We start from the raw sequence: 23530 nt of genomic DNA on the forward strand, positions 1-23530 counted from the left end.
GGCGCCATCTGTCAGATTTGCATGGAACATGAAGTACAGTATCCTGACCTACACAGTAAGTAACAAAAAAATAAACGTTTTATGAGAGGGGAGTACCTTAATTTGCACAATATGGGTTGTAGCCACCTCATTAAATCTATAGTTTTACTTGTTGCTATTTACCTAGAAAAATGTTCGTTCAACATCTGTCTCATGTCACAGAAATATTGAGGAAATTATTTTACAGTGTCTATTCCAAAACAGTAGGGGGCACCGATCATGCAAATTGCGCGGAGCCTCACGCTGACAACCCCCGGACAAGAGTAAAGAGTCGGAAGCGCGAGGTGAGTGTCATGCCAGTTCACATGAGCAAACTGTGATGATGGTTTATTTGTTTTTCTAAATATGTTTAATGTTATTAGAAATAGATGGATTAATCCAACACATTTCACAAGGTGGCCGGGCTAGCGGGATTTGTTCCCCTACAAAGTAACGACTAATTTTGGCATGAGGCTGCATGCTAACTGGAAGGTCAAAGCTAGCTCTCGAAAACCCTTCTCCATATAGGGTTTTCAGCGGTTACATTCGCATACATGTGAACTACAATTCCGACGCTGTGTTTTTAACGTTTAGAAAAGTCAATCATCGCTTTTAAACCGGGTTTCCAAACATATGCTGATATGCCCCTTATCTTTCATATCAGCGAGAAATAATCATTCAAATAAAGATACATTTACTGTAGCAGTTTTGCACAGATCCACAAGCTGTGTGTCTCCAGTTGAACTACACATCCTCCCCAGTTACGCATACACACAGGTGTTCGGATCACGCTAGATAGTTAATTAGCACAGGTGGCCGCCTATGTTTTCCGTGAACAAGCGATGTAACGTGGCGATATGGCCATGTGGGAATACTAATGCAGTGTTTACATGGTAGACGGCAAACCGGATGTCATTGTTTTCAAGCACGACTGTAAATGCCGACGGTGAATGCCGTCAGCCGCCACAGTAGACTGGACAAAGTTAAACTATTTCAACTTTTGCCGTCTGTGGTAGCATTGTTTTCTACCGATGTTGATTTGCACTGATTGTTTACTGAAATCACTATAGCAACACATACCTTGTGCTGGCTTGGTTTTGCTGTCACCCTCTTTCTTGCTTTGTTGATCCGCTATGCCAACAGATATTACGTTTTTTTGCGTCCCTCCTCTAAACTCTAAATCATAACACTAACCTAGCTTTCAAACTGAGGCATTCTGCCTTCTTACAGTTTTCAGCCATTAATGCCGTTAGCTTCGCCCACGACTACCTCTTGTGAACTACAATCTTGATACTGTTTTTTAACGTTTAGAAACGTCAATCAATGCTTGCCATATGGCTTTCAAAACATATGGCCCTTATCTTCCATCAGCGAGAACGAATCCTTCTAATAAAATAAACTTACTGTAGCAGTTTTGCATAGATCCATCGGACGAAACTACACTTCCGTTTATACACAGGTGTTCGGAGATTGATAATTAGCACAGGTGGTCGCCTCTTGTCTTTTCGTAAACAAGCGCTGTAACATTATGGCCTTGTGGGAACACTAACCCTATCAAGGTGTGTAGTAATTGAACTTTTAGTTTTTAGAAAATTATTTCTCGCTGATATGAAAGTAAGCGTCGTCTTGATATTCTGGTGTTGTTCGGGCAATTTTTTAAGTATTGATAGGGCCCTTGTTTGTGGGGGAATGTAACCTTTTCTGGGTGATTTGTGATGTTCTATTTGTGCCATGACTGTGTTTTTGTATTTTAACGTATGTGTGTATATTAATGTTGTACTATACAGGGCGCATTTTAAAAAGAGACCTAGGTTACATTAGAAAAAAGTACCTTGTGTTTCCAAAACCGTACCGCAAGCGTCGAGATCTTAACAAAATTCCAGCGGCCAGAATATACTATCGTCAATAGGTGCTAAAGGTAGTTGGCGTCTATGAATGGGTTAGGTCAAGCCAAACTTTCAGTTTTGTAACACGCAAAGTGAAACTGCTAGCTAGCTAGTAGTCTTTTCACAGTTTAGATTGTCTGTATTGTAAAATAATTTTTAGAAATAGACTGTTAAAGACCCAGAGCAGTCAAACTTGATTTTCCTCTGTTTATACACTGAACAAAAGTATAACCGCGACATGTAAAGTGTTGGTTTCATGAGCACAGAAAGCTTATTTATCTCAAGTGTTGTCTACAAATTTGTTTACACCCTTGTTAGTGAGCATTTCTCCATTGCCAAGATAATTCATCCACCTGACAGGTGTGGCATATCTAGAAGCTGATTAAACAGCATGATCATTACACAGGTGCACCTTGTGCTGGGGACAATAAAAGGCCACTAAGATGTGCAGTTTTGTCACACTACACCAGGGTTCTTCAATTCTGGTCCTGGAGGGCCGAAACACCTCTGCTTTTCATCCTCTCCTTCTAATCAGGGGCTAATTCAGACCTGGGACACCAGGTGAGTGCAATTAACTACCAGGTAGAAATAAAAAACAGAAGTGTTTCGGCCCTCCAGGACCAGAATTGAAGAACCCTGCACTACACAATGCCACAGATGTCTCAAGTTTTGAGGGCGCATGCAATTGGCATGCTGACTGCAGGAATGTCCACCAAAGCTGTTTTGAGAGAATTGAATGTTCATTTCTCTACCAGAAGTGGATGATACAAGTGACATCAATAAGGGATCATAGCTTTCACCTGGTCAGTCTATGTCATGGAAAGAGCACGTGTTCTCAATATTTTGTACACCAAGTGTATTTCCACACTATGAGGATGGAATAATACTGTGTGAAAATTGTGTTTTGGTGGGATGGAGTTTTGGCCATAGTAGCTACTAGCCAAGCTTTATTGTTCAATGTCAACTGTGATCAAGTTGGGAGAATTTATTTTTTTCTCCAATCCCGCAGACATCTAAGAAGATGGTGTTGAAGGAGATTCCAACTGAAAGTGTTGGCCGGCCCTTGGGCCGGAATGAAGTTATTGGTTTACTCTTCCGACTGACTATATTTGGTGCAGTCACCTACTTCACCATAAAGTGGATGGTTGATGCCCTTGATCCCACAAGGAAACAGAAAATGGAAGCGCAGAAACAGGTGAAGTTTTAAAATATTGAGAAGTTTGACCTGTTTGATTCTGAGCATCTTCTGTGGATATGTATCATGTTTGTTGGGACTTTATTGTAATGTGCAAAGGTAGATGACTATTTACAGTTGGGGGTTTTAGGCAGAGAAACTCATGAAGCAGATTGGTGTGCAGAATGTCAAGCTCTCAGAGTATGAGATGAGCATTGCAGCACATCTGGTGGACCCATTGACCATGCAGGTAAGAGAGCTGCATCAATACACCATTTTTTGAACCCCAAACTTCATTACAACATTCTACAGAGTATACGAAACATTAGGAACATCTCCTCTCCTTCAACTACACTGATTTGAAGTGGATTTATCAGGTGACATCAATAAGGGATCATAGCTTTCACCTGGATTCACCTGGTCAGTCTATGTCATGGAAAGAGCAGATGTTCTTAAGGTTTTGTATACTCGGTGTATGCCGTCTATGCCTCATAACTAACTGATGTGATGCTCTCTCTACAGATCACATGGAGTGATATTGCTGGCCTAGATGAGGTCATCACTGAGCTGAAAGACACTGTCATACTTCCCATCCAGAAGAGACACTTGTTTGAGGGATCCAGACTGCTTCAGCCACCAAAAGGTGAGTCTCTTCTTTCATAAAATATTAGTTTATTGATACAGGTAATGATAGAGACACAATGCATATTAAGGTTCAACAGACCACCTTCAGTCTTTAGTACTCCTCGTACCTCTTCATTATGATAACAGGTGTGCTGCTGTATGGACCACCTGGCTGTGGAAAGACGCTGATTGCCAAAGCAACTGCCAAAGAAGCTGGCTTCCGCTTCATCAACCTGCAGCCTTCCACCCTCACAGACAAGTGGTATGGAGAGTCCCAGAAACTGGCTGCTGCCGTCTTCTCTCTAGCCATTAAGCTCCAGCCCTCAATCATCTTCATAGATGAGATTGGTAAATGCTTATTTTACCATTGCCCTTCCTTTGGTATACAGTACTTTGAAATCTTGTTTGGGTTCTTCAGCTAAGCCTGTTATGTAGTGATCATCACCATCTCCTGTTGATCCTGTAATTTTCTGTTCCAGACTCTTTCCTAAGAAGCCGTTCCAGCTCTGACCACGAGGCCACAGCCATGATGAAGGCTCAGTTCATGAGCTTGTGGGATGGGCTGGAAACTGACTACAACTGCCAGGTACAGTGAGGGGAAAAAAGTATTTGATCCCCTGCTGATTTTGTACGTTTGCCCACTGACAAAGACATGATCAGTCTATAATTTTAATGGTAGGTTTATTTGAACAGTGAGAGACAGAATAACAACAAAAAAATCCAGAAAAACGCATGTCAAATGTTATAAATTGATTTGCATTTTAATGAGGGAAATAAGTATTTGACCTCTGCAAAACATAACTTAGTACTTGGTGGCAAAACCCTTGTTGGCAATCACAGAGGTCAGACGTTTCTTGTAGTTGGCCACCAGGTTTGCACACATCTCAGGAGGGATTTTGTCCCACACCTCTTTGCAGATCTTCTCCAAGTCATTAAGGTTTCGAGCCTGACGTTTGGCAACTCGAACCTTCAGCTCCCTCCACAGATTTTCTATGGGATTGAGGTCTGGAGACTGGCTAGGCCACTCCAGGACCTTAATGTGCTTCTTCTTGAGCCACTCCTTTGTTGCCTTGGCCGTGTGTTTTGGGTCATTGTCATGCTGGAATACCCATCCACGACCCATTGTCAATGCCCTGGCTGAGGGAAGGATTTGATGGTACATGGCCCCGTCCATTGTCCCTTTGATGCGGTGAAGTTGTCCTGTCCCCTTAGCAGAAAATCACCCCCAAAGCATAATGTTTCCACCTCCATGTTTGACGGTGGGGATGGTGTTCTTGGGGTCATAGGCAGCATTCCTCCTCCAAACACGGCGAGTTGAGTTAATGCCAAAGAGCTCGATTTTGGTCTCATCTGACCACAACACTTTCACCCAGTTCTCCTCTGAATCATTCAGATGTTCATTGGCAAACTTCAGACGGGCCTGTATATGTGCTTTCTTGAGCAGGGGGACCTTGCGGGCGCTGCAGGATTTCAGTCCTTTACAGCGTAGTGTGTTGCCAATTGTTTTCTTGGTGACTATGGTCCCAGCTGCCTTGAGATCATTGACAAGATCCTCCTGTGTAGTTCTGGGCTGATTCCTCACCGTTCTCATGATCATTGCAACTCCACGAGGTGAGATCTTGCATGGAGCCCCAGGCCGAGGGAGATTGACAGTTATTTTGTGTTTCTTCCATTTGCGAATAATCGCACCAACTGTATCACCTTCTCACCAACCTGCTTGGCGATGGTCTTGTAGTCCATTCCAGCTTTGTGTAGGTCTACAATCTTGTCCCTGACATCCTTGGAGAGCTCTTTGGTCTTGGCCATGGTGGAGAGTTTAGAATCTGATTGATTGCTTCTGTGGACAGGTGTCTTTTATACAGGTAACAAGCTGAGATTAGGAGCACTCCCTTTAAGAGTGTGCTCCTAATCTCAGCTCGTTACCTGTATAAAAGACACCTGGGAGCCAGAAATCTTTCTGATTGAGAGGGGGTCAAATACTTATTTCCCTCATTAAAATGCAAATCAATTTATAACATTTTTGACATGCATTTTTCTGGATTTTTGTTGTTGTTATTCTGTCTCTCACTGTTCAAATAAACCTACCATTAAAATTATAGACTGATCATTTCTTTGTCAGTGGGCAAACGTACAAAATCAGCAGGGGATCAAATACTTTTCCCTCACTGTAGGTCCATCATGAATAAAATACAAGGATCATGTGACACCTGTCTGGTTGAGTCTGTTTCTCACTTGCCTCTCACCTTTTCCACATGTAGGTCATCATTATGGGGGCCACTAACCGTCCACAGGATCTAGACTCTGCCATTCTGAGGAGAATGCCCACAAGATTTCACATAAATCAGCCTGTGAGTATATTCACAAACTGTACACGTTTATCAGTGTATATACACAGTACTATGAATATGTACTATGATATGTGGTCCTCTGTAGCTCAATTGGTAGAGCATGGCGCTTGTAACGCCAGGGTAGTGGGTTCGATCCCCGGGACCACCCATACGTAAAAATGTATGCACACGTGACTGTAAGTCGCTTTGGATAAAAGTGTCTGCTAAATGGCATATTATATTATGATTATGCAGTACTATATGAGATTACCTGAAATGTATTTAATTCCTGCTAAAAATATCTTCTTGCAGAATGTCAGGCAGAGGGAAGAAATCTTGAAACTCATATTGGAAAATGAAAATGTAAGTTCTACATGTAAGTCATGGTAATTAAGTTATGCTTTTTGTCAGTGTGTGTTTTCACTAAACCTCCCCATGCATATCCCAGGTTGAGCCCACTGTTGACTTTGTTGAGATAGCGAAGGAGACTGATGGATTCTCAGGGAGTGACCTCAGAGAGTTGTGTCGGGACGCTGCTCTGCTCTGTGTGCGGGACTTTGTCCATAACACCCATGCCAATGACAGGTACCACACCCCTTCTCGAGCCCTAACGTGATGACCATTACCACTGTCTTACATTGGCTTTACATATGAGCATTTGTAGTGATTAGAGATTTCACACAATTAGAGTGCCTTCTGCAGTTACCAGCAAGATACTGACCTTTTCTTTGTCTTCTGTCTCCCTCCCACCACCCTTCCAGTCTAGAAGAGGATTACATCCGGTCCATCCAGCAGCAGGACATGCAGAGGGCCATCCAGAAGATGAGGAAGTCCAAGTCTGCAGGGGGACAGAGTGTACTGATGCATGCTGCTATGGATTGAGTCTTGACGTGCAAAAGAGAACTATTAAGCCTCTGGATATGTTTTCCTTATGTATGAAGAGTACTGATAGAAACCATGAAGCGGTACACATAATAATGTAATGCCTAACATAATATCACTTCAACATTTTACTTCATTTATTATTTAAGAACATTTGGTTCAATGTATTCACATTAAATGTTTCGGTCAAAATGCAATTTATTATCTTGAAGTTAGGTGTTACATGATACTTATGTTGGCATTAGTTTCTTATGCATATCTGCTCAACCAACATCTCACCGAAGCATGCTCTCAGACTGCAAAATATGAGCACAGCTTTGGATCCTTTCAGGTTTGACAGTACACATGCTCGTCCTTATTACACACACACAGCAATATTGATTTAGCCTTTGGCTTTCACCTTCCATTTTATCTGAACATCAAATGTTTATTTTGGTACTGTATATTTAGGGCTATTCAGAAAAATGTTTTCAGGAAAGCTGTTAATCAAACTAGCTAGTGTAACATCTGTAATAGAATGTGCTACTTTTAGTTGGCACTGTCATCCTTTGACTATTAGCTAAGTGTTATACAATGAGTGGTTTTCGGATGTCTGAATTATATGAATTAGATCATACGTTTTATCATGCATGATAAATGTTTCTATATCAAAAAGAGCAATTCAACTTTTCATTGAAAGTGAATTATCGCTGTGGATGTTGTGAAGAGAACACGATGCAAAGATGTTTGGGTAAGTTTACAGTGTCATGGCCTTCCATTTCTTTATAGTAAATACATAGAGCAGGCTAGAGCTGTAATATCACGAGCTACTAATGTTAAGGTATTTATTATTCAAGTTTACTTTTGTTTTTAAAACTTCAATAGATCAGGAAACCTGTGTGACAGGTTGTGTGTCTGTGTTGTGCTTTCAGGTCATTTTTATGACCTCTTGTTAGTCCAGGTTTCATTTACAGTAGAATATAGAAACTGCTTGTGAATACTTCCTGCGCTGATTGTCATGTCGCTTATGCCGCATTCATGTGCTTATGCCGCATTCATGTGCTAGTCGGAACTAGGAAACTCGTAAATGTCAGACTTGCTAACTTGTTGTAGTTATACATGTGCCGCGTTCAACCAGTTAGCAAGTCGGAAATTTCAGAGTTCTGACTAGCCCGTGAACGCAGCATTATAGTTTCTGTTGATCCCTTATGATGACCAGGATGCTTAATTGTTGGGTGATTGATTATTTATTCATGACAAACTTCTAGTATCTCCCACAAGCAACAGCCATTGGAACTTGTAAATCTATTGAATGTGTGTGATTGCCAATTCATAGTTAACTTGAATGACAAGTTTTCTGTGGACATATAGTTTTGAGGATTAGTGGAAATTGTTTTGTTTATTATTAAACTCTTGTTTAGATAAAATATGCTTGCTTTACTTTATTTTATATTAAATAATGGTATTGTTGATAAGTTCCTGATTGTGACTAATATTTTAATTGAATATTGTCTTCTTTGCCATTTAACAATCGGCTGATGCGCTGCCTTTGTAGTACCCTGAATTCTGGTGTCAGCTAAAATAAATGACACAAATACATCTTTTAATGTTATGTAATAATTTATTTGCTTGACATTTCCTATACTCTGAAAAGTATTCTGAAATATAAAAAGGTAAATACAGTATAAGAACATGAGTTAACATGGCATCACTTGATAAATAAAGTTTCATTCCATTACACAAGAGTAGTTAAAACCCCTTCCATTCACATACCACAAACTTCTTGGTCACTCATCTATGGAATTACATCATTTGTCTTCTCACAGCTTAAAAAACATCTATCATGCATTTTTTAAGTTACTACCTTGGAAGTTAAGATGCATAGATAGGTAACAAAAGTGATCTGTTAATAAATCATTCATATTGATTTCTCTCAATGACTTCCAATTAAAAAGTACTTTACTTGCTTACAGATTCCTTTTGACCCACTCATCAAACTAAACGATTTCTAGTTGAAATAATAAACAGTTAAAAAGGAGTAAAAAAATAAATAAAAAAAGCCTAGATTTCTACAGTACTTCAAATCAAATTGTATTTGCCACATGCACCGAATACAACAGGTGTAGACATTACAGTGAAATGCTTACTTACAAGCCCTTAACCAACAATTCAGTTAAGAAAAAAAAATGGATAAGTAAAAAATTGCAAATAATTAAAGAGCAGCAGTAAAATTAAATAACAGTAGGGAGGCTATATACAGGGGGTACCGGTACAGAGTCAATGTGTGGGGGCACCGGTGGGTCGAGGTAATTGAGGTAATATGTACAGGTGGGTAGAGTTAAAGTGACTATGCATAAATAATAAACAGTAGCAGCAGCGTAGAGGTGATTGGGGTGGGGTGTGGGGGCAATGCAATTTGTCCGGGTAGCCATGATTAGCTGTTCAGGAGTCTTATGGCTTGGGGGTAGAAGCTGTTAAGAAGCCTTTTGGACCTAGACTTGGCGCTCTGGTACCGCTTGCCATGTGGTAGCAGAGAGAACAGTCGACGACTAGGGTGGCTGGAGTCTTTGATAATTTTTAGGACCTTCCTCTGACACCACCTGGTATAGAGGTCCTGGATGGCAGGAAGCTTGGCCCCAGTGATGTACTGGGCCGTACGCACTACCATCTGTAATACCTTGCGGTCAGAGGCCGAGCAGTTGCCATATCAGGCGGTGATGCAACCAGTCAGGATGCTCTCGATGGTGCAGCTGTAGAACATTTTGAGGATATGAGGACCCATGCCAAATCTTTTCAGTCTCCTGAGGGGGAATAGGCTTTGTTGTGCCCTCTTCACGACTGTCTTGGTGTGTTTGGACCATGATAGTTTGTTGATGATGTGGACACCAAGGAGCTCTCAACCTGTTCCACTATAGCCCCTTCGATGAGAATGGGGGCGTGCTCAATCCTCTTTTTTTTCCTGTAGTCCACAATCATCTCCTTTGTCTTGATCACGTTGAGGGAGAGGTTTTTATCCTGGCACCACACAGCCAGGTCTCTGACCTCCTCCCTATAGGCTGTCTCATCGTTGTCAGTGATCAGGCCTACCACTGTTGTGTCGTCAGCAAACTTAATGATGGTGTTGGAGTCGTGCCTGGCCAAGCAGTTATGGGTGAACAGGGAGTACAGGAGGGGACTGAGCACGCACCCCTGAGGGGCCCCCGTGTTGAGGATCAGCGTGGCAGATGTGTTGTTACCTACCCTTACCACCTGGGGGTGGCCTGTCAGGAAGTCCAGGATCCAGTTGCAGAGGGAGGTGTTTAGTCCCAGGGTCCTTAGCTTAGTGATGAGCTTTGAGGGCACTATGGTGTTGAACGTTGAGCTGTAGTCAATGAATAGCATTCTCACATAGGTGTTCCTCTTGTCCAGGTGGGAAAGGACAGTGTGGAGTGCAATAGAGATTGCATCATCTGTGGATCTGTTGGAACGGTATGCAAATTGGAGTGGGTCTAGGGTTTCTGGGATAATGGTGTTGATGTGAGCCATGACCAGCCTTTCAAAGTACTTCATGGCTACAGACGTGAGTGCTACGGGTCGGTAGTCATTTAGGCAGGTTATCTTAGTGTTCTTGGGCACAGGGACTATGGTGGTCTGCTTGAAACATGTTGGTATTACAGACTCAGACAGGGAGAGGTTGAAAATGTCAGTGAAGACACTTGCCAGTTGGTCAGCGCATTCTCAGAGTACACGTCCTCGTAATCCGTCTGGCCCTGCGGCCTTGTGAATGTTGACCTGTTTAAAGGTCTTAATCACATCGGCTATGGAGAGCGTGATCACACAGTCGTCCGGAACAGCTGATGCTCTCATGCATGTTTCAGTGTTACTTGCCTCAAAGTGCCAGCAGTTAAGTCTACTCAAGATTGTACATATCAAACCCAAAAACGTGCATACAAGAAGGATTTGTTACCTTGGTGATGCTGATGGTGGGCAGTGTCTTGGCGTCGCTCAGTGCCAAGTCAAGCTTGTTCTCTGGCACAAAGAGCTCATTCACTTCCTCTGTCACACTAGTGGGCACAATACAAAACAAAGGGATCAATGTGTTAGTACATTAACAAGTTCACACTGTTCAAAGGAGCCTGAAAATACTAATTTGGATAATATTGTCCAATGACTAGGACATTTTCCTCATGGTAGAGATAGGGCAGTACCAGTAATTTGAAAATACTGATTTAGCTACACCACAGACAGACGAGGCCCAACAAGGTCTCAGGAGCCATAGATAGACTCACCTGTTCCTTCAGCAGCTCGACCAACTGCTGGATGCACTCATTCGCTGAGATCTCTCCGGTCTTCAGCATAAGCTCAGGTGACTCAGGCTTCTCAAAGGGTGAATCGATGCCCTTAAAGTCTGAGGGGAGAGGGTTAGGATACCTGTTCAGGACCTTGTCAGTAATTGACACTACTTTAGTGCTGTAGCTGTACATTCTATGACCCACTCTCTTTGCTTGTTTAATAGCATGTAAAGTAGTAGACTTTGAAGCCATATGATCTATACTGTTAAAATGTTGCTCTGTAATGTAACGTAAAAGAGTACTGGAACACTAGAGGGCAGAGTCAGTCTGATCAGTACCTTTAATCTCACCAGCACAGGCCTTATTTTAGATGCCTTTAACATCCCTGCTCTCAAACACCTCCAGAGGAGCGTCAATGAACACCTCGAAGAACGACAGCCCAGAGTGCTCATGGATCTTCCTGGCTTCATTTCGGTCCTTTCGGAGGAAGAGACTGGGTAGCAAAAATCAACATGTTTGGTATCTTGATTTTGCTTCCATAACAAAAACAGGTTTTTAAGACCATATACCAACAGAAGTGAATGCAGACACACAGTATAGCAGCTATACAAGCCAGAGCTCAGATCTATCACAATGGATGATTTAGAGATGGCCCTTTGATAAGTTTCCAATTGAGTATCTCAATTGCGAATTGAACAGTGTCTGTTTAACTGTGTCACTCACTCACCTTAGTGAATGGGGAAATTAAGCTGGTGATGCAGACCAATCCTGCATCTGCAAACAGCTTGGCCACCTCAGCGATGCGCCTGATGCTCTCCTCCCTGTCCACAGAGGTGAAGCCCAGGTTACTGTTCAGTTCCGGTCGGATGTTATCCCCGTCCAAGGAGTAGCAGGGAAAACCAAGTACTCCTCCAGGGCAAAGCCGACGGTTTTCTTTCCAGCACCTGACAAACCCTTTGTACACAGTGACATAGTCAATATTTACAATACATCCATTATCCAACGAGGCTTATATGAAACTATGTAGTGTAGTATTGGAGAGAGAGGTTTTTATTTGCTTACCTGTGAGCCAGACAGTGCAGCCTCTGAAGCCTTCTCTGGTGCCCACCACTGGCTTCGCTTGGACCTGCTCACATGGTAAGCCTGGTACCCCACGTTAGTGACCCTCTGAAAATCCTGAAACCACAGAGAGACCGCATGATAACACATCTGCACATTTATAATTGAGCTATTAGTACAAGAGAAAGAAATACTGCCTTAGGGGTTTGCAACTGAACACACAATATTTGAGTCAGCTGGGAAACACATAACTGTGCTGTAACATGTAGTGTTACAGCTTGATAAGGTGTGCATTAAGTCATTCCCAAGACAAGTATACCTTCCCATATGTTTAAATTCCAAGAAGAACAATATGTCTGTCTTTGTTTAGTTTTGATAAGAGAAACTAGAGAACAGCAATTAATTGTTCCTTTGGAAAGGGCCTTATGCATAAATTAGAAGGTGGTGGGAGAACGCAAGTAGTGAGTGACACGTGATCAATGCCATATGATCCCTCTATAAGCTTATGTGAAATAGCTGAAAGAAGCCATGCTACAGTGAGCTGCCCTGCCCCAATAGCTGCACTACTCTGGACTCCCCTGTACAGCTGTCTCCTATTACTCTGAATGCAATGGGAAGGATTGTAAAGAGTTTACAGCTCATCAGGTCCTTGTTAGATGTAAAAGGGTTCCGACTACTGACCACCAGGCACAGACACTAGAATGATATAGATAACCCCAACCCAGGGAAGCTTTCATTGGATGGAATGTCTTTCAGATCATCTGGATATAAAAAGGTACACTAATGTCGCTCCAGCCTTTTCTAGTAATTCTCTGTCCAGCCTCCCTAAGTGCATCTCTGTGGCTTCGCATACTGTGTGCAGGCGGACCAGGTTGTTGGGAAAACAAAAAGGTCTATTCATTCATACATTGGCAGTCAGGCCCACTGCTCGCTGGCTGCAACCCCTCACACACAGGCCTGGCTGGGCCTCTCCCAGGTCTGCCCAGAATGAGCATCATTCAATTGGCCCATGGGCTCAGTGACTCCCATAGTACATAGCGGCTCACTGTTACTGTTAGACACAACTCCTCAATGAGCCCTTGTTAGTGACATGGATAAGCTTCATGAAAACCGGTCCAACTGGCACAACTTTGCGCACTGTTTAGCAGCCATAAGCCAGATCCAGGTGTGTGGCCTAGATACCTGTCACTAAATATGTCACAAGCTGTAATAACACATCTCAGCTATTGTCACGCTCTGGCTCCGGGACTGTGTATTTTGAGCCAGGGTGTGTTCATTTGGTTGTGTTGTATTTGGTTGTGTTTCATTGTTTGGTCGTGTGACTCCCAATCAGTGGTAACGAGTGTCAGCTGTCGGCTTGTTATCTCTGATTGGGAGCCATATTTAAACTGTCAGTGTTCACCTTAGTGTTGTGGGTTTTTGTTCCTTGTCAGTCATTGTAACGGAGGACTTCACGTTTCGTCATTGTTTTCGTGTTTAGGCTTTAATTTAATAAAGTCATGTTCACCTTCAACGCTGCGCATTGGTCCTCCTCATTAGACGATCGTGACAGAAAAACCCACCAAGATGGGACCAAGCAGCGTGTCCAGGAGCCGTCGCCAGGGAGATCCCTCACAGATCTCCTTCGCCTCCTGGACTGGGTCAAGCCGAGTGAGGAGGAGAAGGGGCTTGACACTATGGCAGAAGGGCGAGAGGCTGGCGGGGGATATGGAGACCTGGTCCACGGGTAGGAGAGACGCCCCGAAAATTTTTAGGGGGGGGCTCACGACGTCGGACCAGCAGGAGGCCGCGATAGAGCGGCCCAGTGGGTTGCCGGAGAAGGCCGCCGGGTTACGGGGGCCACTGGTCGAAGAGGGGATGGAGGAAGTAGAGGCACGGCGAGAGGTACTGGCGTGTGTTGCCAGTCCGGTCCGGCCCGTTCCAGATCCCGGTGTAGGACCAGTGGTGTGTGTCCCCAGTACAGTCCGGCCCATCCAAGCTTCCCGCACTAAGCCAGTGGTGTGCGTCGTCAGCCCGGCTCTGCCCGTGCCTGCTCTCCGCATCAAGCCTGTGGTGCGTCTCGTCAGCCCGGCTCTGCCCGTTCCTGCTCTCCGCACCAGGTCTGTGGTGCACGTCGCCAGCCCAGTCCGGCCCATTCCTGCTACTCGCACCAAGCCAAGGGTGCGAGTCGTCAGCCGGAGTCAGCCCATTCCTGCTACTCGCACCAAGCCAAGGGTGCGAGTCGTCAGCCGGATTCAGCCCATTCCTGCTACTCGCACCAAGCCAAGGGTGCGAGTCGTCAGCCGGATTCAGCCCATTCCTGCTACTCGCACCAAGCCAGGGATGCGAGTCTTCAGCCTGGTGAGGCCTGTTCGGCCCACGCACCATGCAAAGGGTGCGTATCGTCTGCCAGGTCCGGTCCATTCCTGCCTCACGCGCCAAGCCAGGGGTGCGCGTCGGCAGTCCTGATCCAGCTAACTGGGTCAGATCGGACTGGGGACACTGCGGGGGGATTGTAGTAGGGTGGTGGTCAAGCCCGAGCCGGAGCCGCCTCCGAGGAGCAATACCCACCCAGCCCTTCCCTATTTGGGTGTAGGCGCGGTCGGAGTCCGCGCCTTTAGGGGGAGTACTGTCACGCTCTGGCTCCGGGACTGTGTATTTTGAGCCAGGGTGTGTTCATTTGGTTGTGTTGTGTTTCATTGTTTGGTCGTGTGACTCCCAATCAGTGGTAACGAGTGTCAGCTGTCGGCTCGTTATCTCTGATTGGGAGCCATATTTAAACTGTCAGTGTTCACCTTAGTGTTGTGGGTTTTTGTTCCTTGTCAGTCATTGTAACGGAGGACTTCACGTTTCGTCATTGTTTATTGTTTTCGTGTTTAGGCTTTAATTTAATAAAGTCATGTTCACCTTCAACGCTGCGCATTGGTCCTCCTCATTAGACGATCGTGACAGCTATTTGAAATAGTTAAACACATCATACACTATCATATCATATGGTAAATCTTATAATACATTCAAAAAAATAAACGTGATTATGTTAATATTATACAGAACAGTCTCAATTCGTCGGGGCATGGACTCTACAAGGTGTCGAAAGCATTCCACAGTGATGCTGGCCCATGTTGACTCCAATGCTTCCCACAGTTGTGTCAAGTTGGCTGGATGTCCTTTGGGTGGTGGACCATTCTTGATACACATGGGAAACTGTCGGGTGTGAAAAGCCCAGCAGCGTTGCAGTTCTTGACACAAACTAAAACTAAAAATAATTAAGCTTCATCTCAAAAGTAAAACAGAATGACACCAATAGAACTGGCATAGCGGTGGGTCCAATAGAACTGGCATAGCGGTGGGTCCAATAGAACTGGCATAGCGGTGGGTCCAATAGAACTGGCATAGCGGTGGGTCCAATAGAACTGGCATAGCGGTGGGTCCAATAGAACTTGCATAGCGATGGGTCCAATATAACTTGCCTATCGGTGGGTCCAATAGAACTGGCATAGCGGTGGGTCCAATAGAACTGGCATAGCGGTGGGTCCAATAGAACTGGCATAGCGGTGGGTCCAATAGAACTGGCATAGCGGTGGGTCCAATAGGGAAGTAAATGAAAATAAATTGCCAAAATTATATTCAGTGCCTTCAGAAAGTACTTTACTATTTATAATTGACAACTTTTACTTTTACTCCACTAAATTCCTAATGAAAATAATGTGCTGTTTACCCTATACATTTTCTCTGACACCCAAAGGTAATTCTTACCATTCTATGTAATGTTCTGAATTATGTCACTGTACATTTCAAAACTGCTGAACAAATAGTTATATTGACCTAGCTCGCTTATTAATGTTTTAATTGAAATTACGGATTGCCTCTTATCCGCTCATTGTCCCCTTATGCCATAGTTTGTACATCTCTTATGCTCTTAGTTTGTTTAAGCAAGTCAGCCATATCAGCTATGTTGTTTCAAAAGGAAGTAAATGAGGCTGAATGAACTGTTTCGCTGCCAGACAAGGCTCCACTGATAGCCAGGTGTAGCAGTGGTAAGGATTCACTCCATGCTGCTGAAAACAAAGCTCTGCTGTTGGGACAGCTTTCTGTAGGCCCTAACAGTTTGTGGGCACCGTTTGTCACCGTTATAATGCAATTAATGTATTGTTTAGTGTTGTGTTGTGTTGTGTAGTGGCTTTGCTGGCATGCATCTAAAACATTTTTGGGGAGTTTGCCCCACCAAGATTTATATGCTAAAATCGCCACTGTGCTTAATATCAAAGATGTTTACAGTCACGCCACACCCTTACTGTACCCATGTGACCTGTCACTATAAAATGCGGTGTGGTGTGACATACTGTCTATTACTTCACTCGAACCCTACGGAAGTGGAGGAACGACATGAAAGCTTGGCGACCCGTTACTCTACTCAGAGAACCAATGTTAAATTCATTACCCAACAGGATGCAACAGAATGTAACACAGAATTTCAACTGTGGTATACAACCGTATACACAAGCAAGCTGAAAGCTATAACTTACAATATGAGGCTTCAATTGGGTGCAACAGCACCAATAGTGGAAGGCCTCTGTGTAGGACATCCATCTCACTGATGGTTGATAAGTAAGTATGTACAAGGTTCACGGTACGCTCACTTATCTGGGCTGAGAGAGCGTGCCGTGTCCAGAACCACAGACCCCACTGATGGTGTGGACATAACATTGAGTCTGTAGGACCTCATGAAAGTTATGGGTGTTGCCTAACTTGCAGCAGCCCATATAACAGTCCAGGGAGGCCCCTCTGAACAGGGCCAATGAAGTGGCCATACCCATAGTGGAGTGTCCTACCATGCCTACCTGCTGCAGGGTGTGATTTTGACACTGCATTGGTAATTCAATATGTCAGTCTCTGCTTCGAGACAGCGCACCCTTTGGTGTTCTGCCCATAACACACAAAAAGCTGTTCTGTTTGACGAACAGTTCTTGTTGCAGCAAGATAGGCACTCAATGCCCTAACCGGGCAAAGTGTATGCAACTCACAACTCTCCTGTGAGGAGTGGGGATGCGGGTGAAATGCCGCTATGATTAAGGGCTGGTTAGCATGTGATGATGAAAGGACCGTAGGTGAGAATACTGAATTTAACCAAAGCACTGCCTTAGATCCATCTTCTGCTAAAGTGAGGCATGAAGGATGGGTAGAAAGCGCATGTAATTCTCCAACACGCTTGGCTGAAACAATAGCCAATAGAAAGGCAGTCTTGACTGAGAGCTCACATAGCTCAAGTGAAGACAGGGGCTCAAATGGTGGCCTCATAAGTGATCGTATTACAACAGCCAACTCCCATGAGGGTACTGAAGGAGCCTCGGGGGGACGTAGCCTGCGGGCACCTTTCATGAATTGCACCCGCAATCTGGTCATGGCCCATAAACATGACTGCCATATACACGTTCAATGTATACTGAACAAAAATATTAAGGCAACATGCAACAATTTAAAAGATTTTACTGAGTTACAGTTCATATAAGGAAATCAGTCAATTTAAATAAATTCATTAGGCCCTAATCTATGGATTTCACATGACTGGGAAGGGGTGCAGCCATGGGTGGGCATAGGCCCACCCACTTGGCAGCCAGGCCCACCCACTGGGGAGCCAGACCCAGCCAATCAAATACGTTTTTTGTGCGTATGGAACATTTCTGGGATTGTTTTATTTCAGCTCATGAAACATGGGACCAACACTTTCCATGTTGCATTTATTTTTTTGTTCAGTGTAAATGGGGACTTCCCTGCAGCCATAAACTCCTAGAGGAAAATCCAAATGACAGAAATTGGGCAGGAAGATGGCGATTCTGCATGGTCAACACACCACTTCCTGAACATATTCCGGTAGGAATACAGGGTTCGTGTAGAGGATGCCCTGGCTGCCTCAATTGTATCAATTACGAAGGAGGGCAACCCTGCAGCTACAGGGGCCACACCCACAACTTCAGTAGGTTGGGTTTGGGGTGCCAAAGCTTGCCGTTCGCTTGTGACAGGAGGTCTGCTTGAAGAGGGAGTTCCCATGGTTGGGAGGTTGTCAGCTGTACAAGGTCTGAAAACTAGTGATGCTGTGGGCAATGTGGAGCAGCAAGTAGAACTGACGCGCTCTCGCGACTGATCTTCCTCAAGACCTGAGGGAGCAAGGGAATTGGTGGAAACGCATACAGCAGCCGCTTGGCCATCTGTGTGATAGGCCATCGACCCCGAGTGGGCCTGCTGGACCCTTTATGGAGAACCACATAGGACAATGGGTTGAGTCTTGCGATGCGAACAGATCAGCGATGAGGCTTGCGATGCGAACAGATCAGCGATGGCCCTTCTGAATCGTCTGAAGGAAGAGGGCCTCCTCTGGAGAGAAGGTCTGCTGCCTGGTTCTCCATCCCCGGCAGGTGTATTGCTCTGAGGGATGTAAGGTGTTGATTTGCCCAAAACAGTAGCTCCCTTGCTACCTGGTGCAGTGCCATTGACCTCAATCTGCCCTGGCGGTTGATGTGTGCAACCACAGTTGTGTTGTCTGTCCATATGTGTAGTCCCCTGTAGCTCAGTTGGTAGAGCATGGCGCTTGCAACGCCAGGGTTGTGGGTTCGTTTCCCACAGGGGGCCAGTATGAAAAATGTATGCACTCACTAACTGTAAGTCGCTCTGGATAAGAGCGTCTGCTAAATGACTAAAATGTAAATGTTGTCCTCTCAGTACTGGGAGGAAGTGCCGGAGTACAAGGTGAACCGCCTTGAGCTCCAGTAAGTTGATGTGAGCTGTTGTCCATGGCATAGCTGTGGGAACTAGGGGTGCTGAGAGTGCTGCAGCACCATCTGAATTACAATTATTATTATTTTTAAATATGTATTTCAAAAAACTTTACTAGTCCTGTATTAGCGGACCGATAAAGCCGTCTGTAGCGCATGCAAAAAAGGTTTTTCTGCCACTAAAATTGCAGCACCCCAACTCCACTGGAAGTTTGAAGTGCTAGGCGCCACCATTGTATTGCTCTCCAGCAACTCATTGAAATTGCCCCTTCTGGCAAACACAAAAGCACCGTATTGGCCGCATGTGGAGCAAGCCCAATGGTACAACTTGGACTGCAGCCTCTGACTCTCTATCATTGTCACCGGTTTTCTCAGTTTGAATGTTGAAAGACAATGTCAGAGATACCACCTTTTCTGGAAAGAGTGTTGCTCGCATGATTTCAATGTAACAGTGTCAAGCCCAGGAAGTGCACACAATGAGTGGGGACCTGAGAACTCTTTTCCAAGTTCATTGTTAGTCCCAACTCAGAGAGGTGATTTGCAAAAGCTTGGCTTTGTGACTCTGCACATATTAGCCAATCGTTTAAGTAGTTCAGGACCCCGACTCCCTCTTGGCAAAGGGGGGCTAGCGCTTATGCACTTCATGAAAGTGTGAGGGGTGAGCGAACGCAAAACTGAAAAACATGTTTTTCGATGGAAAATCTCAGGTATTTTCTGTGTGCTGGCAGAATGGGGATATGGAAGTATGCGTCTTTCAGGTCCACTGTGGTGAACCAATCTCCTGGTTGTACTGACTAAAGGATGGTTTTGATTTTCAGCACTTCCCTTCCAAATGCTGACAGATGATGATTCAGGCACCTTAGGTCCAGGATCGGACGGAGGCTTCCGCCCTTTTGCGGCACCAGAAAATAGATTGAGTTGAACCCGCAGTTTTGTTGCACTGGTTCCATCTCTTCAATTGCATGCTTTTCCAGGAGCAAGGAGACTTCTGAGCAGAACGTTTGCTTTTGAGCAGGGTTGCAAGCCATTGCTTTCAAGACACCACTGAAGCGTGGGGGTCGCTGACAAAATTGTAGTGCGTAACCTTGTGTTAGAGTGCGTAACACCCATTTGTTGGCCGTTGACCTTTTCCAGCTGGAAAGGTGGTGCTCGAGGAAACTGTGTTGTGCTAGCGAGTCAGTCCAATCAGGACCGAGGCTCTGCGTGATGTGGTGCAGAGGGGACGCGGCCTGCATATGGTGCACCTCTGCCTCTTGGGTGATGCTGCGCTCCACCTCTTTGGTAGGGCCGAGAGTCTCTGTTCCTCCACTCCTGAGCAGGTACAGTGTGAGTCTGAGCCTGGTTTCTTGGCTCCCCAGTTGGGGCCCTGGGATGGGAGTAATGGTTTGCTGGCTGATGCATTCTAGGCTTTGGAATGAGGCACTGAAGCTCCATCTGTGCTTCTCTTGCACACCTAGGAGTGGAACCTTCTCTTTGTAAGGGAGCTTAGACTGCACTAACCATAGGTGGTGCCGTGCAACACACAGTGTTGCCAAAGATTTCCCAACCATCTGAGTATTGCCCTGAAACCATTGGATGAGCAGCTCTACATCCCAACCATCTGAGCATTGCCCTGAAGGCATTGGATGAGCACGTCTGTAACTCTAGACAGTTATTTTATGGTCTCATCATCATAGTTTGCGGAGAGGCGTTCCTGCAGCTCTTTCTGATAGAAATTCAGCAGTGATACTGACTTAAGTCTAGCGGCTGAAGCAGTGCTGTCATTTGTCCTGCGTAGGAATCAGAGGAGGCTGGTGGGAGGAGCTATAGGAGGACGGACTCATTGTAATGGCTGGAATAAATATAACGGAGTCAAACATATGGTTTCCATATGTTTGATGTGTTTAAAACCATTCCATCTATTCCGCTCCTGCCATTACCATGAGCCCGTCCTCCCCAATTAAGGTGCCACCAACCTCCTGTGGTAGGAAGCAATCAGATGCCCTGCATCGTTTGTTAGGCAGCTCTTGGTCTGAACTGTGACTAAGAGAAGGAGGCAGAACAAGCGAAGCAAATTATTTGTCCATATGGGAGAAATGGCCAAAACCATTCTAATCTGCACCATGAACTGTAGCTAAGCGAGTGCATATGCTTGGCATGACAGTGGTTGTCATTTGGCATGCTCCAAGTGCATTGGAGCTCACGCAAAGTCTTTGAACAATGGGATAGATGTCTCAGTCTTTGAAGAACTGAATGAATCAAACTTGGATGTGGACATCATGGCAGTAGGTGCATGTTCCACGTTGAGGTTCCTGCATGCCATCGCAAAGATTTCAGAGAAGGATATTTTCTGGTCGAGCGTCACTGGGACTGGACAATGCTAGAGCTGTGGTACGTAGCATCATCATCATCAGAGTGCTCATAGTCTGTGTCATGAGTGGGAGGCTCTTGTGGACAGTATGTCAGTGTCATCTGATTCAACAACCACGCGCCGTTCAGAGGTAGGGGTTGGATTTGGAACCGGCGGGGGAAGCCTGGCCACGATGTGCTCGAGGGCAGACTCAATGGTTGCCATACGACTGTCCAGTCATGATCTCCTTGCATCTCAGTGTGTCGAGATTTGTGCCCAGGTGAGGATGAGCGACAGCGTTTATTGGGTGGTGGATCACGAGGGTAGTGAGACCCGTCATTAGACATTGGAGCGTTTGGAATGATCATTGACCTGTGTGGCACTCATATGATGAGAATCCAGAGGCACCACCCCCAAAGCTCGCAAGTCGATATTTCAATGCTCTTGGTTAGAATTTCTGACAGTGAGTGCAAGAGCTGCTACCCTGTGCAGCCGCTTGAGCATGTTCATTTCCCAAGCAAAGAACGCAGTGTGTGCTCATCTGAGGCTGGGAGTTGTTTTTCACACTGTTGCCATGGGTGGAACGTCATCCTGTGTACAGCACTGAATCAGTGTGCAAAGAATGGATTTTCACATAAGAGAAGTGTGTTCAAAGAAAAAAGTTACAAAAAATATATTTTTGTTCCGGTGTGTCTCGGTGTATGCTTTGATTGCTCTCGGTATCGGCTTCGGATACTTTGAGAGAAAGTTATATTTACTATTGGCTCCAACCAGTCGTGTTTCGGGGTCGAGACTCCCGCCTAAATATGTATCAAGGTCCGGGCTCGAAACTCCCACTGATATGAAGCAATCTGACTGGCACAGTCAAGGGTGGACTGTCAGTCTCATCGTTAGTGGACTCGGTCAAGCGAGGACCGGTAGCCTACATCACTGTTGAGCTCCGTGATCACAGCAAAATTCCAAGCGAGGGAGTGGTAATGCTGGATCAACGGGCTGGTGTGGTAGTCAAGCGGGGACTGGCACGACACCGCGGGTTAACAAGCGCCAACAACAGGTACAACAAGCTAACTAGCTATGGTTGCTATGTATGGCTAACTTACAGTGGGGGAAAAAAGTATTTAGTCAGCCACCAATTGTGCAAGTTCTCCCACTTAAAAAGATGAGAGAGGCCTGTAATTTCTATCATAGGTCCACGTCAACTATGACAGACAAAATGAGAAAAACGTTTTTATTTGCAAATTATGGTGGAAAATAAGTATTTGGTCAATAACAAAAGTTTCTCAATACTTTGTTATATACCCTTTGTTGGCAATGACACAGGTCAAACGTTTTCTGTAAGTCTTCACAAGGTTTTCACACACTGTTGCTGGTATTTTGGCCCATTCCTCCATGCAGATCTCCTCTAGAGCAGTGATGTTTTGGGGCTGTCGCTGGGCAACACGGACTTTCAACTCCCTCCAAAGATGTTCTATGGGGTTGAGATCTGGAGACTGGCTAGGCCACCCAGGACCTTGAAATGCTTCTTACGAAGCCACTCCTTCGTTGCCCGGGCGGTGTGTTTGGGATCATTGTCATGCTGAAAGACCCAGCCACGTTTCATCTTCAATGCCCTTGCTGATGGAAGGAGGTTTTCACTCAAAATCTCCACGATACATGGCCCCATTCATTCTTTCCTTTACACAGATCAGTCGTCCTGGTCCCTTTGCAGAAAAACAGCCCCAAAGCATGATGTTTCCACCCCCATGCTTCACAGTAGGTATGGTGTTCTTTGGATGCAACTCAGCATTCTTTGTCCTCCAAACACAACGAGTTTAGTTTTTACAAAAAAGTTATATTTTGGTTTCATCTGACCATATGACATTCTCCCAATCCTCTTCTGGATCATCCAAATGCACTCTAGCAAACTTCAGACGGGCCTGGACATGTACTGGCTTAAGCAGGGGGACACGTCTGGCACTGCAGGATTTGAGTCCCTGGCGGCGTAGTGTGTTACTGATGGTAGGCTTTGTACTTTGGTCCCAGCTCTCTGCAGGTCATTCACTAGGTCCCCCCATGTGGTTCTGGGATCCCCCCGTGTGGTGTGGTTCTTGCACAATTGGTGGCTGACTAAATACTTTTTTCCCCCACTGTAGGTAGCTACAAGCGTACTTCTGAGGTAACAGGATAGACTCGAAGCTAACTAGCTAACACAGAAGGATGGAAATTCTCAACAAAAAGCAATAAAAGTTAGCT

General features: G+C 45.0%; 1 protein-coding gene across 2 annotated transcripts; it reads left to right on the forward strand.

Annotated features, from left to right (window-relative positions):
• The first annotated feature begins 260 nt into the window (after positions 1-260).
• LOC121547338 (outer mitochondrial transmembrane helix translocase) lies at positions 261-8497 on the forward strand. 2 transcript variants are annotated; one of them, XM_041858549.2, is made up of 10 exons: positions 261-323; positions 2914-3099; positions 3230-3328; positions 3601-3721; positions 3850-4050; positions 4182-4288; positions 5961-6050; positions 6342-6392; positions 6478-6614; positions 6791-8497. In XM_041858549.2, the coding sequence occupies exons 2-10, from the start codon at positions 2926-2928 to the stop codon at positions 6909-6911; spliced, it is 1101 nt and encodes a 366-aa protein (XP_041714483.1). In that variant the 5' UTR covers positions 261-323; positions 2914-2925; the 3' UTR covers positions 6912-8497. The 2 variants fall into 2 exon arrangements, with proteins under 2 accessions (XP_041714483.1, XP_041714482.1); XM_041858548.2 differs by lacking the exon at positions 261-323 and adding an exon at positions 2688-2707.
• The last annotated feature ends 15033 nt before the right edge of the window (positions 8498-23530 follow it).

This window comes from Coregonus clupeaformis, chromosome 31, assembly GCF_020615455.1.
Source record: "Coregonus clupeaformis isolate EN_2021a chromosome 31, ASM2061545v1, whole genome shotgun sequence".
Taxonomy (NCBI): domain Eukaryota; kingdom Metazoa; phylum Chordata; class Actinopteri; order Salmoniformes; family Salmonidae; genus Coregonus; species Coregonus clupeaformis.